At 44.1% G+C, this 18,622-nt stretch overlaps 1 protein-coding gene across 3 annotated transcripts in view; it reads left to right on the forward strand.

Annotated features, from left to right (window-relative positions):
- Positions 1 to 18,622, forward strand: part of C2_1H18orf54 (chromosome 2_1 C18orf54 homolog) — a 227,928-nt gene that overhangs the window by 34,366 nt on the left and 174,940 nt on the right. For all 3 annotated transcript variants that reach the window (XR_014969719.1, XM_085629948.1, XM_085629954.1), the window contains exons 2-4: positions 9,401 to 9,749; positions 11,492 to 12,292; positions 17,002 to 17,152. Coding sequence is in view for 2 of the 3 variants with exons in the window: in XM_085629948.1 (XP_085486074.1) it covers positions 9,455 to 9,749; positions 11,492 to 12,292; positions 17,002 to 17,152 (1,247 nt within the window). In the remaining variant the exon portion in view is untranslated. The remainder of the gene's footprint in view (positions 1 to 9,400; positions 9,750 to 11,491; positions 12,293 to 17,001; positions 17,153 to 18,622) is intronic.

An 18,622-nucleotide genomic window follows, 5' to 3' on the forward strand; every position in this document is an offset into this window, starting at 1 on the left:
ATGCCCAGAGAAGACGAGGACAGTGTCCACTTCTGCTTTGCCACTGTCAGCTGCCTCTTATTCCCTCTCTTTCTGTCTCGCTCCTCCTCACCTACTGAAAACCACAAGCCTCGGTTCTCACCCTCTCTCCTCTGCTTGCTTATTTTTTCCCCTGTGAAATGGATCCAAAAAAGAAAAACACTTTTGCTGAAAAGGTAATCTTTTTCTGACATTTTTCTATTCCAAAGTGCAGCCTCTGGATGGAGAGAAATAAAAGGTTAAAAATCTGAAAAATAAATAAATAAAGCAAGTCGAAGCTGTCGCAAAGTGACCAGATTTGGTTTTCTTCTTCACACCTAAACACATTAGCGCCACTTTCCAGTTTGCCAGTGAAGCGCTACTTTCGTATTCTCGTCTTTCTTTGAACAACATTGTTTTCCCCAGGTGAGGAAGTGCACTATTCCTGGGGGTGCTACAGTTCCTGGTTAATGTGTTCATGGATGTGGTCTTTTTAAACCGTACTGCTCACGCTCTGTAAGGATAGAAGCAATGGGCATTCAAACAGGTCCCTTCCTGGCCATGTAGTCACGTCCTTAACTTTTCAGACAAAATCACTAATTGATTTATGAAGAATGAGTATATAAAAGCATTAAGGTAAACATGTTGTTCCTGCTTACATTGCACATGCTTTACTTAATTATACATTCCATTGAGTGTTTGCTTTTTCCAGGATATTGTTACTTTCTTTTTAGGAAGCATATTGCTCTTGTCTAGTGCGTAATTTGAATTGAGTGGCTTCCAGGTGTTTATACCGGTGCACAATTGGGTTGTGGTTGAAGGCAGTGTGAGTTTCTCTCAGTGGGGCAGTATAGTGTTCGGTGGGGGGGGGGGGGGGGGGGTGGAGAATGTGGCACTATGGTCAGACCTGCCGAATTTGGAACTGGGGAACCAGGTTCAGCCTTCATGACCAGTCCACCAGATCAGTCCTGAGAGAGCTCATTCCCATGCTAAACCTTAGAAGGCCCGCAAGACTCCCAGGTGTCTTAGCCCCAGCAGGTGGACCCTAACAGTGGCAAGTGTGGGTTAACCTTGAAGGCCTGTCCACCATAATCCATACTGAAGTTCACCTTCAGTCTTGTCGGCAGGCCTACGAAGTAGCACATCCTAGAGCAACAGTGACCCTGTCACTGAGGTTACAGGACCTTTGAGCACGGCATCTCTAGGGCGGTGCGATCGCTCCGGGCGCTGACTTCGGGTGGGGCCATCATGTTTGCAAGTATATTATGGTTTTAAATGCACTTGCTGCCTCCTTCCTGGCCTCCAGACATTTTCAGCAACAATAGAAATGCCATGATAACTCCGGTGCTTAATGTTCTTCTAGAGAGAGGTCAGAGTTTAGTCAAGTGGAAATTTTGACTCGTGGAAAGGTAGCTTAGAAGCTTAATGTGCCTGCTGCAAAGGACATGTAACATTCAGATCACAACGTGCACGCAATGTAAATAGGTTTGTGGGTTACTGCTTTTGTCAGAGAGATCCTTTTGTTACTTGCAGTTTATAAGTTAAAATCCTAACATTGAACAGTGAGCTATTAACTGTCATCTAAGAGCTGCATGCAAACTGCAAGGTATAAATTAGAGCGTTATGTTCCCCCCGACCCCCCAGTCTCTGATTATCCTAATGTTGCAGAAAAAGGGTTCATTTGGATAGAAATCAACTCTGGTTATTAAAGAGAACCCCCAACCATGGTAGTATGTTTTAAATTCTCAGTTTGTGTTCCTCCAGACCAATCACTATTAAACTATACGGCCTACTACTATGGTTGTCATGTGACTCCTACACCTTGCAGTCTTTAGTCTTATGTAACATTTTCTATACAGTGATTTACACAAGTATAATTGATTGTCTCTAAGTAATGCGTTTATTGTAAAGTGCTCTGACACCCTACACTGGTATCAGTGGCGCTGTAAATCAAACTAAATGAATGTGAGAGAGAGTGTGGTTATGGAGACTTGAGGGGCATTGTTAAAGGGTGGTAGTGAGGGAATCCGTGACGGAGGTGGTCATTGGGGGGCACCAACAAACATTGTTGCACAGGGTGCTGCCAGTGCTAAAGCCGGCCCTGCCCTTGAGGCCAGTCTGCCTCACCCATTGGTACCTCCATTGGCCTTGTTTCAGCAGTAGCAGCTGCAATTTACCAGGGATTGACAGTGCAGGATTTGCATGCACACCAAACTAAGGGGCATATGTACAAGCCCCTATCGCCACCACAACGTCACTTTTCCGACGTTGTAGTGGCGATAGGGGCTTTCCCTTATTTACAAGGCAGTGTTAAGCCACTTAATGTGGCTTAACGCTGCCTTGTAAATATGGCCCCTTTTCACGCAATGGTTAACGTGAAAGGGGTGGGCAGTGGGTGTTGCGGTGGGCTCCCCTTAGCTGTACACACAGGCCTTTCTTTCCCGCTCGCACACACTGTCAAGAGAGGAGCAGGGACATGCAGTGTTATCACTGATTGTCCAGCAAGAGGAGCTTGCAGCACACAGGAAAGCTCATCACAGCGTGAACACCCTGCAAGGCTCTTTATTTCATCTGAGCACGCCGGACCCAGGGCCAAGTCAGCACATATAACACTTGATAGTACAGCTTTGCATATGTGGAGCTGACACTTGGTCATTAGGAAGGAAGTATGTCAGGATAATTTCCTATTTCATAAAATAGTATTTTATATTCCACAACATTCTATGCTGAATATGATTAGAATGCAGCTTTTAATCGAATGTCTAACTGGTTTCATCTCTTTTTGTCTATTAATGTAGCTGGCCTTCATGTGTTTCTCCCCGAGAGAATAGGCGCGGTGACGTCGCACATAATATAATTTTGTCCATGGAAAATTGAGTTTATGCGAACGCAGCTTCACGCTGTAGTGATTGAGCAGTTGTTGGGTAGGGGTGTGTGCAGCTCAGATTATGTAGAGGAAGAGTAGATATAACAATTATTCACAAAGCCAAAAGCTCTACCTTTTGGGACAGCTTGTAAATTTAGCAACCAAGAGGGGGATGGCTAACGGGGGAGGAGGGTTGGATAACTGACTGATTTGAAAAAAGCACTAGAAAACGTACTATACTGCATGCTTCATAGCGCTTTTAGGTCCAGATTGCAGAAAGGGGGTAGGTGTGAAGGGATGAGGAAGTAGGAAGAAAAAGAGTACAAGGGAGGGAAATGGGAAAACGAGACAGTGGGAAGAAGGGAAAAAGCAAGAACGAGGACAAAAGGGAAGAAGGAGAGCAAGAACATGAACCACATATTCGCAAAACTGTATTTGGTGAGGATTAGCTGTGAGTTACTACTTTTCACCAGGTTAGTGCCCTTCCATTTCTGGTGCTTTACAACAGTTTTAAGCTCTTATTAGAGTTTCACATTGCTCAAATTGGTATAATTTCTCATATTTATATATTTCCCTCATCTTCATTGCTTAATTTTGCTTGCGAGAAAATGTCACTCATAGCTGTTGAATGTCACTCATAATTACACTGAAATTTTGAAAATATCACACATAAGCCGTCTGAAACCTTGGCAGCTATGCATGTATGTGGTAGCCAGGGCCGTCCATCTTGTAGCGTGTGAAACGCTACGAATGACGGCCAGGGCATCATTTTTGCCAGCTCCGCGTTGTGCTGCTAAAATGCAGCAGTGACGCGTGCCTCCACCAAGCGCTCCTTTGAATGACTGGATTCTCAGCAGCCAGGGGAGTGCTGGGCGATTTGCAGAACCCCTACGGTAGGGGCCCTGCCACCACTGTGGAGTCTACAGGAGAGGGAAGCTAAATATTCTATTAAGTTGTTTGTGTGCATACAGTTACTGGCTGTAACTTTCTGAACACAAAATAACCTGTATTGCAGAGGACACTTGTAGTCTGATGTTGGGGCTATGTGGGTCTACTTTCATGTATGCCTAAAGGAGCTCTCAATTGTTCTCACACCTGGTTTCGTTAGAATTCTATGTTTCTTAGGAGTGATGAGAAGAATCCGTCTGGAATGATGGGAGTGGTGAGTGTTAACATTGCAGTAATGTGCGCTAATGTGCTGCATCGGTAAACAGTTATAAGGTCCTAAAGGCGAGACCGATTGCATTGCAAATGCTTGTTCTTACTTCTGGTATGGCCGCACCGATTGTCTTTATTTACTATTATCGTTGCGCTTTGGCGTGGTAGTGCTTTATGAGAACAGAGAAACAGTTCCATTAGTCCAAAAAAAGGAACTCTATTGGCAAGAAGCATTTAGATCTATTGGATGTCACCACCTTTACGTACTTTTATTTCATTTGAAGTTCACGGACGATGATGCCCGTTCAGCGTAGTAGAATCGATTTGATTGTCCTCATTCACGCCAACATTTGGGGATACATAGGGGGAGATTGAGGTACTGAAATCCGTCTACTTTTTTGGATGGGGGAAGGAGGGGAAATCTGAACTTGCCAGCACCCTTATCCAAATGACTTTTTGCCATGTTGCCGTTGTATTGCTCACTGGTTCCAAGTCTCACAGGGCATGTACGAGTAGCTCATGCAGGCGTGGTTTTTGCTTTGCATTCTGGAACATTTTGATTTTTTAAATGTTGTTAACGTACATAGAAGTCGAGAATGCAAGCAAAAACCATGACTGGACGAACAACTCACTCACACACTGGGGAAAATTAAGAAGTTAGATTGACCCACTGCCAAAACACAGGACTTGCAGGGAACTGCCTACAAAAAAAAACAAGCATTGGCATAGCCAATAGGTCTCGCTTTTGGACCTTATAAGTATTTAGTTATGCAGCACAATATCCTTGGTGCAACCACATCAACTGTTGCGTGGCTAAACACTTATAAGGTCCCAAAGGCGAGACCTATTGGCTATGCCAATGCTTGTTTAAAGATGGCCTCGAAACGGGCTCTGTTTTGTGCCCTGGCACAGACCGTCCGTTTTTTCCCGGATTGCAGTGACAGCAGGCACATCCATGTGTGCGTGCTCACACTGCTCACTTCTGCTAGTGGAGAAGTTACGGCATGACGTCATGCCAAGTGAGCGTTGTAGGGGAAGGGAAATCCTTGCTTCTTACATCCCCCATGTGCCTGCTTTTTAAAACATAGGACTCCGAGCGCTGTTGCGAGTGAGGAGGCCCTATTGAATAGCACACTGCAAATTGCCACTTCTCTTTTTGAAACTCAGGAGCGGCAACATTGTCGTGGTGTCACCAGGGTTTTAAGTGGAAGCTTTTTCAATAATATGTACAAGCCATAGTTGCTGCTTATTTATCTTATGCAGCTAACAACCATTGACAAAGCCAATAGTCCTGACTTCTTGTAGCTGTGATGTTACTTTTATCATATGTCTGGATGCAATGACAGAAACAGCAAAATACAAGTCTGTGGCACACTATGCTAAGCACAGATTTTTTGCCTATGCGTTTTAAGCCACACCCTTAATTACATTGGCCACGCTCCTTGGAGAGACCCCCCAGTTTTTTCATCCCACTTAAAGCCCTGGCTCCACCACTGCAGCTCTCGAAAGCAGTCTCACAGCTGTGAAGTTCTTGTTTTCAGGCCTTGAAGAGGCAATACAAAATTGTCTAAAAGCAGCAATCAAAAGGTTTGTTTAGTGTCTGCTTTAGGTAAGCAGTGCCCCAAACAAAGTCACTAGAGAGAATGGGCCCTCGTAGAGCCCGGTACGCCTGAGATGAAGTCAGTTAGCTTATCTGACGCACTACTTTCCGTCGGTGATGCAGACTTTCCTGTGCGTCATTCAAATAGATTTGTGAAAAGACCCCGTCAGCTAAGCGTGGGATTGTGAGGCGATAAAATCAGCATAAGGTAGTCAACTCACGATCCACTTTCAGTAATGCGATTGCATTGCAAATGTTTTTTTTCTGTGTATTCATTTTTAAGCAATAAGTTGGGTGCTGTGATAGCTTAAAAACAAAAAAATTGAAAAAAAATGTGTTCTATTTATTTACTTTTTTAAGCAATAAGCGCAGGTGCCGCAATTGCTTAAAAAGTAAATAAATAGAAAAACAACATTTGCAATGCAATAGCTCTCGCATTACTGAAAGTTTGAGGTATTGGCGTTGCATTATTATTAGCATCGCCAATAGCTCAGACTTTCGGTAATGCGAGACCTATTGCATTGCAAAAGCTTGTTGACTCAATGTGAGCGAAAGGTTGCTTCTCTGCATCATCAGAACTATCTATGCAGCTGCACTGAATAACATTAACACAGGGTGATTACAGGACCCCAGGACGGGCGCAGCTATCACACACAATCATACTTATGGTGACAATCGACAGACATATGAGGACGTGCACGTAGTAGGTATGTGGTGGATTAATGGATAAGTTATGGATGCATGGATACGTTTATAGTTGAATGGGTGTATACTTTGATGAATATATAGTTGGATGGGTGTACCTGCATGCAGCGGTGGATGGGTGGGCACTGGGCAGGGGTGGCAGCACGCACACGTGGATGGATGCAAGAGTGAATGGGTGGATGAATGCTTGGGCGTGGGCGAATGGATGCATGATTGGTCACGGGTGGATGCTAAATGATGGATGTCGGAAGCAGCTCATCACCGGTTGAGGGAGTTCTGTAAAATAAAAATAATCACCAAGTAGCCCCCGTGCGTGTCACTTGAGCAAATCTTGTGTATTCAGATCACGCTCAGAGCATCAGATCTTTGAAACTGACACAAGTCACAGGGTGAAGTTGACACTCTGGAAAGCAAGTAATGCGCGCTAAAAAAAGAGTGGGCATGCTGACGAAAGGACGGTACTTTGGCAGAAGGGTAGGCAAGGTTTGCTAAATTGAAATTAACCCCCAGGCTGCGGCACCTCCATGGAGAAGGGGCGAATAGTCACGTCACTGCAGGTTTCTTGCGTGTAGATGTGTTTAATTGTACGTTTATATGGAGGGGCCTGCACAGCGCTCCTACAGCTGATGGTGGTGCAACGTTGCTGTGTTTTATGCAGGACTTAATAGAAATTGGATCAGTTCAGATATAATTAATAATTAGACGTGCTTTGCAGAGCTAGCAACATTGCGCCTCTCTAAATGTCACGCTAAGCGTGCTGAAACTATGGGAATGTCACACCTAGGTGAAATGACTGAGAAAACCCTTCTGTGGACCAGCAATGCAGGTTCCCGACTACCTGCAGTTTATTCAAAGTGGGAGAGGAACATTAGTCAGTGAAAAACATTTAATTAATAAAAGGATCCGAATCAAGCCATGCAGCTATGAAAATCGGAAATTGTTACACAATAATGTTATTGTTTTGAACGTTTGGCATTGAAGCAAATACCAAGCAGAGGGAGTTGTGGGGAGAATAGTTCCTCTATTTTCTATGTTCCGATAATGTTTTCTAAATGATTGCATTTAGATGCGTTTCTGAAATTGCCAAATAAAGACATAGCCGATTGTTCCTTGGGCTAGCTGTTCTGACGTCATGGAACACTTGCATTATAATTGTAGACAAACAGTGGTCGTCTGCTTCCGGCTATTACATACACCATGTTGTGCAAGCACATTTAAATTGGCAGTAGGACATGTACAAAGCCGTATGCTGTTCATCTGGTAAGAGCCCTGATTGGACAGAACACAAATGAGCTGAAAAGTAGTTGTGGCGGAAGGCGTTACAGAAAATAAAGGTGAAAAAGGTGCTTAGTTTAAAAAACACACGGTTATTCTATCAGTGGTTAGGGAGAAGCTATGAAGCAGCACAAATCAAAGAAAAAACAACAACTTGCAGATGAGAGAACATTGCATGATAATAACGATAAACAATAGATCTCGCATAACTGTCAGTTTGAGCTATTGGCGTTGCTAGTAATAATGCAACCCCGCTAGCTCAAACTTTCAGTAATGCGAGAGCTATTGCATTGCAAAGCCATCGCGGCACCCGCGCTTTACCTTTAAACATCTTAAGCTAAATTGCAGTTGCCTTGATGGCTTCAAAAGTAAAAAAATAGAAAACAATTACTTTTTCTATGTCTTTACTTTTGAAGCAATGGCAGCACCCGCGCTTTAGCTAAGGAAGTTTAAAGCTAAAGTACGGGTGCTGCCATTGTAGACAAAAAGTCAAATAAACATAAAAAGAAAGGCATGCAGCCACGTTCGGTGCCACACATAATAAAAGAAAGTCGATGCCGCCGTCATTCCTGCCAAGGTGTGCGGTGCTGCCTGCAATAAAAACAAGCATTGGTCCCGGGGTAATGCAAAGATGGGGGCTGCAGCGGGAGAGAGAGGCGGAGGCGCGCGCGCGCCTGCAAACGCGAGTTGTTCGCGCGCAGCAGCGCCCAAAGTGAAAGTAATTGCACGTTCACGCGAGCGTGAACGCAAGCATTAGGCAGCAAATGCCGGTGGGAAACACTTTTAAATCCCACTTACAAAAGTCGAGCAACAGCGCATGCGCTGCTGTAGGCTCGACCTAAAAATGAATGCGTCCTTGTGTAACATAACTGGTGCTCATGTAAAGCGCTCCAATACCTTTGGGTCGAGTTTGCACTATATAAATCTGCAAAAAAAAGCATTTGCAATGTAACAGGTCTCGCATTTACGAGTTGTAAATGACAATGCCTTTTATTCATGTTTTGGTTTTTGGAACACGAATAACTATGCCAATAGCTTAAACTTGCGTAAATGCGAGACCTATTGCACTGCAAATGCTTGTTCCTGTCTGCCTTGAGTCAAATTCCCAGGGCTTTAATCTCTTGCAATACTTTTCTGTTGTCCTTTTCTTTTATGCATCACTTTTAGAAGGTTTGCAGACATGGGGCATTGTAAGAAGAGTTTAAACAATAAAGCTAATCGTCCAGTTAGTTTTATCATCTTTGTGCTTTTTTGCTGGTAGTATTGACTCAGTTTTGTAAACTGCAAAGAACAGGACTATGATCAAAAAATATTTTTGTGTTCCAGGTCTGCAGGTCTCTGTCAGTTCTATTATTAATATTTCCTAGTATATTGATCCCCATCAAAATCTCTTTTAGTTGTTGCCAGCTTTTCCATTGTTTCGTGTTTGGAGTGGTACACAGTGCTGTTGCAGAAGCACTTAGTTACCCTCAAAGGATTTTAGCGTTTAATAAAAAATACATGATTGATTCCTTACCAGATTGCCCAGTCTGACATTACAAGAGTTTTACTTTCGCATATGCCATGTTGTCCCACCCATTGCCCCACTTGTAACAATGATGTTACCGTGGGTGTTTGGGCTTACTGGAAAACTGATAAGCTAATAATAGAAGCTAATTTCACTGAGAGGCAGATGGCATCTACCATTGGTTAGTGTAATTCAGTCGCTCCTCTGAATTTATTGACAGTACAGTGTATAGTGATAACTTCACTTCTCTTACGAATTTCCAATTTAACTCTTTATGTGTTTTTATTTGCAGCTTGGTGTAGCATAATGATTGCCCGTGTCATCAAGTACCTTTTCTGAGAACGTCATGGCCAGCTTTACTGGAAAAGGTGATGGCCACACATCTCCATCTACCATCTCAATTTCTTCCCTTCTTGCCAGCTGCAGTCTTGGCAGCTCCAGCACGTATTCACGTTCTCTCCGGAGCTCCATTCAGTACAAGGACAAGCTGTATGACTCCGCCAGCAAAGCCTTGGAAGCCTATATTCAAGACTTTGAGGAAAGTCTGCAGTCCCCGGTAGCAAGTACCGGACAGATCTGCATACGCACTGTTTCTGCTAGAAGCAACACAATGTCAAGTCTTCCTTCTAGACAAAAAGCAGGTGAGTACCCAGAAAACGAAAACTGTTGTACAAATGCGTAAAATTGTAGTACTACATGAAAGACAGACCTCATTAAAAAGAAAATCCCACTCCCTCACTTCTTGCCTATCCCTCTCCTGGAACGTTTAATTAAAAAATACATTTTCTGAGGTTTATAGCCACAAAATTCGCCCTCTTAGGAAACCTCAAAATGCTTGTTTATTTCAATAATCAAAGTAGCAATTTGTTTATAGTATGATACAGCTCCATCTATATGAGAGCATTGGTCACCCACAAGGAGCAGGGGCGAAGAAGGTAGTTGAAGCCTATAGGTCTCAAAGTATCAGAAACAAAGGGCATATGAATGATCATTACTTATTTTGTGGTGTTGCCTGTATAATATGTCAAATTATTTTGATGTTCTGCAGATAAGTTATTCTCGGCTATATGTTACATTCTACTATAATCTTGGTCAAATTTACCCTACTGTCTTGTTTTTTATTTAATTCACAATTGCCATGGCAGTGTTCATAAGATCTTTAGTCAGGATGTAGGAAGGAACCAGGAGGGAGCCAGTCCTAAGGAAGAGGATGCATGAGTGGGTGGTTATAGTATGTAGATTAATTTACCCCAGCAGTGCATAACAGTTCTCTGAGGATGTGCCATATTGGGCAGTTTTTGAACTGCATTGTGCACGTGTGGAACATGCTGTATGACAGAAGGCATAAAGGTAAATGTGCTCAAGTAATTTTACAAGAGGTGAGCAGCAGGTAATGCTGAACCTGAGTATCTGCGCCCTGTACAAATCATGCAATCAGTGAAACCTATTTTGGTTAAAGTTCTTTAGAGCATAGCTTTCTAAGCTTCTTACAATACCTCCTTCAGTGTTTCCCAAACTGTATTTTGTGGGCCCCGCTTGGCACGTCGTGAACGATTTTTGGTGGGTCGTGAAAGTCCAAGCAATAAATAAAAATGCATTTATATTGGTGTTCACAAACTCCTGTTTGCAGCCAGAGAAAGAAAAGTAAAGCATCTCCACTCTATCCGCTCCACTCTGTGCCACTCTACTCTACGTCACTTTACTTCACCCCACTGCACACTACCGCACTACGCTTTACTTCACTCTGACACTTCACTGTAAGGCGCTTCACTCCACTCTACGCCACTCCACAACCCTCCACTCCACTCTATACCACTCCACTTACTTTCCTCTATGCCACTAACTTTTGACCATGCTGAACAGCAGCCACGCTAGTGCACAAAATGGCTAAAACATATTGGGAAAGCCAATAACACTTGCATTGGCGAGACGTTTCGCTTTGCCAATGTGTGCTTTATTACTACTTAGTAGAAAGACACTTTACAAATAACAATAGAAGTTTATAATGCACCAATATAAGCATGAGATCTGATTGAAAATTACTGTACAAAAGTCGAAATAGTAGACAGTAAAATGTTGACGAGTATGTTGAGTATGCACGTTAGTTGAAGTGAAATCAAAAAAGGCATGTTTTCAATCTCTTTCTAACACAAAGGAGATCAGGTTGTGTTTTGATTTGAGGAGGAAGGAAGTTCCATCAATTGGGTGCAAGGCCGGTTTAAGAGTGTCGCAGTGAGATGTTTTAAATTTCGGGGTTTGGTAAAAATTTACATTGTTGAGTTGAGTTGCATGTTGAATATTGATTTGTAAATAGAATCAGGTATGTGGTTTTCTAAACTGTGTACTACTAGATTTACTAAATTCTCTTTTTTGATATGATCAGCTTCCAGAGAGTGGATGGGAAAACCCAGCTCGTTTTCCTCAACCTCAAGACGAAGATTTACTAGTGATCCAGAACTGGCCAGCCTTACAACTGATGATCTTCTAGGCTTTGCATCTGATGGATCGTTACCAGTTGACCAAACATACATGTCTAAGCTTAACAGCAGGAAACAAATCAATGGGAAAGGTCGACCACCTTCAAAAAAACTCATGAAATCCTCTCAGAGATCATCTTCTTTAGATCGTAATGCAAAAGCACATTTCTACAATCTGAGCATTTCTGAAGAGAAACTGAAGTGCAAGGATGCAAAGAAAAAGCATACGTTTGAAATGGAAGATGCTACACTTGATCATAAGCTACATTCTGATCCTTTTAGATTACGTTCAGAGGACTGGAAACATGAACTAGTTCCAACATCCTCCTTTAAAGAATATCCAAGATGGCTGACCAGCCAGAAATCTGATTTGAATGTTTCTGGCATAACCAGCATTTCTGACATCAAGTACCCAGTCTGGTTGAAAAACTATGACCTTCTGTCGGATTCTGGCAGTCACAATGTTCCACAAACTGATAAAACAACTGAGAAAGGTTTCTATGCGCAGCACAAACCATCTTTTGATGAGAGATTTCTGGGCCAGTACGAGTCGTCATTTAAAGGCATCCCTCAAAATAGTAATATGTATTCACAAAGTGAAGACAAAGAATTATTCAGAGTAGACCAACATGCTAGCACCTGTGACCCTCAACGGTTGCCTTTCCAAGGGTCAAGCTTGCCAAGACATTCCAAAGAACCATTCAAAGGTAACTGCATTGATTCATTTCCATTTTATTTCTACAGACAGGTATATTAGAACACCCTTTTGAAAGAATCAGTAAATGCGTAAAGCGACAATATGTTTGCTCTGTTGTAATGGGTTTCTGCGGTCAATATTTTAAACAGTTATTGATTTTCTACTCCTACTTATCAGCTCAGACCATGTTGCTGCATAGGCAGACATTGAATTTGATGGAAGGTAAGGACTGCTGCGCTCATTCAGTCTGTTACCATAGAGACACTTTATGGTAAACAGGTTTACCCTTTCCTTTATGTTACTATTCAGTATATCTGCTCTGTGTTATTTTCGAAATCTATAATATTACCAGTTTTTTCAATGTCTCTTCTCGGGATGGTTGTTTTTTGCTTTCAGCAAAAAAACTAGAACTTATGCTGGTGCTGAGCCTTCCCACACCGTCTCATATCTTGAAATCAAATATGCTGAACAAAACCTTTCCTCTTGCACTGTTTTTTTTTCAATATTAACATCATCTATCTCTTTTCCATATGTATTTGTATGTTAAAATTTCACCTTTTTTTTTAAAACAAATGCACCATTTGGTTGGACATCTCAAGAATGCATATAGGAATGGCCTCTGCGTAGGTGCGTGGCCTTGAGGCCTTAGAGGGCCCTGTAATGGAGCGGTCCCGGAAATATAGCCTGGATCGAGGCTGAAAGGATACCTGCTATCCGGGCTAGCTGCCTGAGGGAGACCTGGGTCTGAGATAAAAGTCTCTGAATCTCGTGCCGAATCTTCGTCATTTTGCGGGACGGTAGGCTGAGAGTAGACTTCACGGAGTCGATCAAGAAACCGAGAAAAACAACCTTCTGGGTTGGGACCAGAGAGGACTTGGCCTAGTTGATCACAAAGCCAAGGCTCTGAAGGAGATCAACCGTGGTCTGCAGTTGGCGAGAGAGAGTCGTGGGACACTGGGCTATCGGGAAGATGTCATCCAGGGTTTACAATGAGCCTCATTCCTGACGCCCGCAGGAGTTCTATCACTGGCCGGAGGATCTTGGTAAAGCACCAAGGGGCGGAGGAAAGGCCGAAGGGGAGAGTAGTGAACTCATACGGCCTGCTCCGCCAGTGAAACTGCAGGAATTGTCAGTGCTGCGGGAAGATGGAAATTGCGAGATAGGCGTCCTTGAGATCGAGGCCCGCCATCCAGTCGCCTGGCCGGAGAATACCGTGAAGGAGGTGGATCCCCTCCATCTTGAAGTGGTGGTAAATCAACTCGTTGAATTCGCGTAGGTTGATGACGGGTTGTTGACCCCCGCCTGTTTTGTCCACCAGGAAGAGGTTGCTGATAAAACCTCTGGAATGGGGTCGAGTTTCTGTGATCCGCCCTTTGTCCAGAAGAGACTGGACCTCCTGATCCACTAAAATCGATGAAAAACAGAGGGGGTGTGGGGTAACGGATTGTGTGGGTTCCCCGTGAAACTCTATGTGGAACCCCTGGACCATTTGCAAAACCCAAGCACGCCCTGTGATGGAAGTCCAGGCCTGGAAAAAATGCGCCAGACGGCCCCCCACTTTTAGAAGGGAAGAAGGGAGAACACTCACCGGAAGAGTTGGAGGCGCCACCGCCTCTACCGCCTCTGTTTTTGTTGCGTCATCCTCTTGTTGGGTCAAAATTCCCAAATCTGGTTTGGTCCTGGTACTGACCGTGGTTGGAGCCTTGTCCCCTGTTCTGGTACGGGCAGCCGGATGGGCGGCCCCTTCCTCGGCCGGCCCCTTGGAAAACCCGAGGGCAAAATACCTTTTTTTATCGAATATTGCGCTTTGTCCAAAGACGTAAAGGTGTTCACGAAGCACCCTAGTTCCTTAATAAAAGGCTCCCCAAAGAGACCGCCTTGTGCTATGGGGCCTGCTTATGAGTCGGCCAGGTCCCCCAATTTGGGGTCTACCTTAATCAGCAGGGACCTGCGCCGTTCTGTGGATATAGCGCAGTTGGCACTGCCAAGGAAGACCACTACGCGCTGGGCCCAAGAAGAGAGGTATTTAGGTGAGATCAGGGCCTCGGTCAGTTTTGCCTCCACCGCCATGTCCAGTATTTTAGTGATCGGACCTTGGGCATCAAGGAGCTTGTCTTGACAAGCTCGCCAAGACCTGTCAATGCTCTTCTTCGGGTCTTTGACCAGCTTTTGAAGGAACGTGTCCATGCGCGGGTCGATATCAGGAGTGGCAGCCACTTCATCCACAAGAGTGGGCCGAGGGCACTCTGCCCTAAGGGTATTGCGAGCCGAGGCCTCCAGTGGCCGGGGCATCCGGCTGGCAACGTACTGAGCCACCTTGTCAGAGGGGGCACAGTCCGAGGACCTTGGATGAAGAATATCACCCGGGTCCAACATATCTGCACAGAGGCTCTGGGTGTCAGACGTGGGCGCAGGGCAGGAGGGACGCCAGGGGTGTAATGGGCCAGCAGCCTCATTGTCGTCGTCTTGGTCACCATCCGTAAGGGTAGTGGGTGCCACAGGAGGAACTGTACTTGCGAGAAATGCCTGCTTGAGGCGATCAAAGGCATTTGCGTCCACCCCGGCGTCCCTGGCCTGTTTGGCGGGTGGAGGCTGCTGGTCAGCGGGGGATCCGCCAGAGGGAGAGGTGGTTGGTAAGTTCTAGGCGGCCTTCGTCCTCTTGTCGCAGGCCTTTTGAATCTGGCGGGATAGACGCTCCTTTAGGGGAGTCATGGCTTGCTTCACCGCCTTGTGGATGGATGCATCTACTGCGTCATAAAATTCCTCATCCCACTGTAGAGCTGTAAGTGGGTCCTCCTCCCACTGATCATCCTGGTAAGCGCGCTCTTGGTAAGTATACATCGGGCCTAAGAAAGTGAACAACGCTGTACTAGGTAAGTTGTTAGGCAAAGATAGGGTTAACCACAAGTTCAAATGTAAAAATGTGGGCGGGCAGAGCTCACAATACAATGGGCTGGAAGCCTGGGGACCCAACAGCCTTGGTGCAGCAGATTGGAAGGCAGCCTGCTAATTGAGGTCCCAGCAGGACAGTAGACCTGCGATACTGACTCTGAGCAAGAGCAACAGAGCGTTATGAAGGCCTAAAGGTACCGGCCCCGAGGCAGAAGGAAAGGAAACTGCAAGTCAAGCTGCCTAAGAGCAGACTACAGTCCCGGATGAAGCGGGTGTTCAACGGGTGTGTGCAAGAGGAAAAACACAGCTGTCGAATGACAGTAATTAGCCGACCCTTGTCACAGGTGTAACAGAAGGCTCCCCACGGCGTTGTGGCTTGGACTGAAGAATGCGCGGAATCCAAGCACGCACGCCGAAGCGCAGCTAGGCGCCCCCTAGCGGTGGGAGGAGTAACCCGCGAGCCAGCACCGAAACTCAAGGCAGCTAGGGAGCTCAGGCGCTCCCACGGCCGAACACGAGTCAGTCGACTAGCGGGTGCCTCGCAAGCTGCAGCCACAGAAAACTGAGATAACGCGAACAAAATGAAGGCCCTAACGTGAGTCAGCCGAATAGCGGGTGACTCGCGAGCTGAAAACACAGTAAACTGAGGTAACAGTATCAAAATTGAGGCGGGCGCGCGTCAGCGATAGAAACGCTCAGCGCGCGCAACCGGACTCAGCTGAGAGAATAGGTCGCGCAAGCAGCAAAGGCAACCAAAGGCTCAATAATAAAATACAGCCAAGCGCACTAGCGCCAGAGCGCGCATAACACTAGTGAGAATCACCGTACGTGAAATCAATGTAGAAGTACAACACAAATAAGTAATGGAGCATTCCAACAGCAATATGAATAAGAGAGAAAATAATTGAACTTATCTGGCTGCTGAGCAGCGAAGAAAGAGGGGGAATGGATAGTGACAGAGGACTATCAGCACCCTGGAGCCTTGTGATTGGTGCAGACGAATGGACACTATCCTTGGACTCTCTATTGTTTCAACTGTTGTTTTCCCAATGTTTTATGGGAATGGTAGTTGTTTTACTCTAACCTCAAATGACTGCTATTCCATAAAGTGAAAAAAGACTAACATAATGCTCGCCTCCGGTCCTGGCATAGAATTGTATCTTAGCTTAACATTTCAAAAACATAATTAAGAAATATTTTATTCTGATGAGGGTGTATTATAAATAAAGAGTTCAATTTCAGGTTGTGATATAATCATTGCTTTCTTACACATGATTGTCTGACTGATCTAATGAATTTTGTTATGCCACAAAGATGTGTAGGATGAACTATGTCTCTGATCTATGTGTAATAATGAAACCTGTCCTACATAGCCTTAATTATTTCCACCCTTTTCCATCTTGAACAACATACTTCGTAGACTCTCTGTTCTATCTTTATAGAAACGTTTTTCACAGATATTACTGTCCATATTACTACCGCAAATGTCCTATTCTGTTTCCTGAACCATGCAAGTTTTTTTCAATAAACTGTTGAAACATGGGCAGTCCCAGTGCTAACATCTCCACTACTTCCTATTTATGAATAATTACTGATATTCACGTCAATGCTCTATCCCATCCACTTTTGATTGTCCTCTTTGTATAGCTGAAGTGTTTTATCTAGTTGTTACTTTTCTGATCTAAGGTATTAGGAAAATATTCTATTGCAAGTAGCTAATGGTTTGTTTATTAACCAAATGTGACTCGAATAATAGAACGTTCTGTTATCCGAGGAATGCACTTAATTGAAATAGACTGCTCACAGGATGGGCTTTTATATTTACAGATGACCGGATTGAACTCTTGCTACTCAAAGCAGAGAGAACATTGGAATCTTCAAATAGAGGCTTTTTGACCCCAACGCATAAACACTGCAGCCCCGAGACCGAAGACATCTTGGAAGCAGATCGATCTTGGGAGAAGATTCCGGTTACTTTGTAAGCAGAGTGAAAAGTACTGATGACATTCTTGACGGCCATTTATTTGGGCCCTCATTTTCTGCTGTCATCTTCTATGTCTTATGTTTCCAGTTTTTTTCCACAAGACTCTTTAAATGTTACAAAATGGACACACTGTATAACTTGATGCTCTATATCTACATGATACCATGCAGTCTCTTTAAAGCTGTTCTAAATGTATTTACACTGAGTCCGATCTTTCTTGAGGATTTGTTCATTTGAATCTTGTCTCCTACTAATCACATATAGCTGCTGGTAATTCCATTTACATATGGTTTGTACATATTGTTTTAATTTTGGGTTTCGGCAGTAATGTGTTTTTTACAGCTCTCATTCCCCTGGTTAGCTTGTCTGTTACCAATTCTATGATTGACTGTGCCAACGCTTTTCATCGTAGGCATCAATAAGCAATATTTGAACATGTTGCAGATTTTCGACCTGCTCTTATGATGCAGAGACCATGCATCCAAAGCATACAGAGCATTACACTGCCTTCCAGTGGAGGCAAGAATAAAAATAAAGGATCGCCTTTTCTGCTTTATGTTTACCCTATCCACATAGCGGTCTTTATGGTCCCATGTTATAAAATGGTGCCAGTGCACTTATTTTCAGTTGATTCTGTGCTGTGGGTGGCAGCAGACTGCCCTGTATGAGCTCCCAATTATGCAGTTCTTTTCCCCCTGAAATGTGGTCCCTAACTTTCTTGCACAAAGGGAACATCAACTCAGTACCCTTCAGTTTAAGTCCTGCCTCTTCAGAAACTACGATGAGCAGCACCTAGAGATGACCTTTGTTAAGAAGGCAATGCAGCACACCCCAAAAGTCACATACACCCCTAACAATCTTTTCTCCGGGTATAGTCCATTAATTGTGAATTTCATTCAAAAAAACAATCGATATCTGTTCTTGATATGACTGGATATGTTGTGTTTATTCATTGGTAATCATACAGATGTCCAATTTTCACAGCGCAGCCGACGCGCGTTTCGCCCAACGGGCTTTCTCAAGGCTGCATACATACAAGGAAAGAGAAAAACATAGTATCTAATACTCTGTATAAGCAGATATATAACCAATATTTTAATCTATATTGCACCGTACATGCAGGTGCAAAGAAAAAGTATAAGAGCACGGCTCCAAGGGAAAGTACCCCCCAAAAGAGTGGTCCCCTAGATCGCGTAATTCGTAGAGAGATAGATGTCGGAAAGCTCCCCAAGTGGACAGAACGTGAGTAAAAGAAAGAAAACAAAGTGACTTAGTCCTGTGTTCTTAAACTCCCCAAATGAATCATCCACGTGCAATTGGTGCAAAAGGTGAGTGTTGATAAGAGTGCCCATGTCAAGTACCAGATAAGAACAAAAAGAATAACCCGTAAGGTACTTCGGGTAATATTATTCAAGGTGATAAAGTCTCACCTTGTAGGGTTCAATGTCTCGTTCGTATTCAATG

This window comes from Triturus cristatus, chromosome 2_1, assembly GCF_964204655.1.
Source record: "Triturus cristatus chromosome 2_1, aTriCri1.1, whole genome shotgun sequence".
Taxonomy (NCBI): Eukaryota; Metazoa; Chordata; class Amphibia; order Caudata; family Salamandridae; genus Triturus; species Triturus cristatus.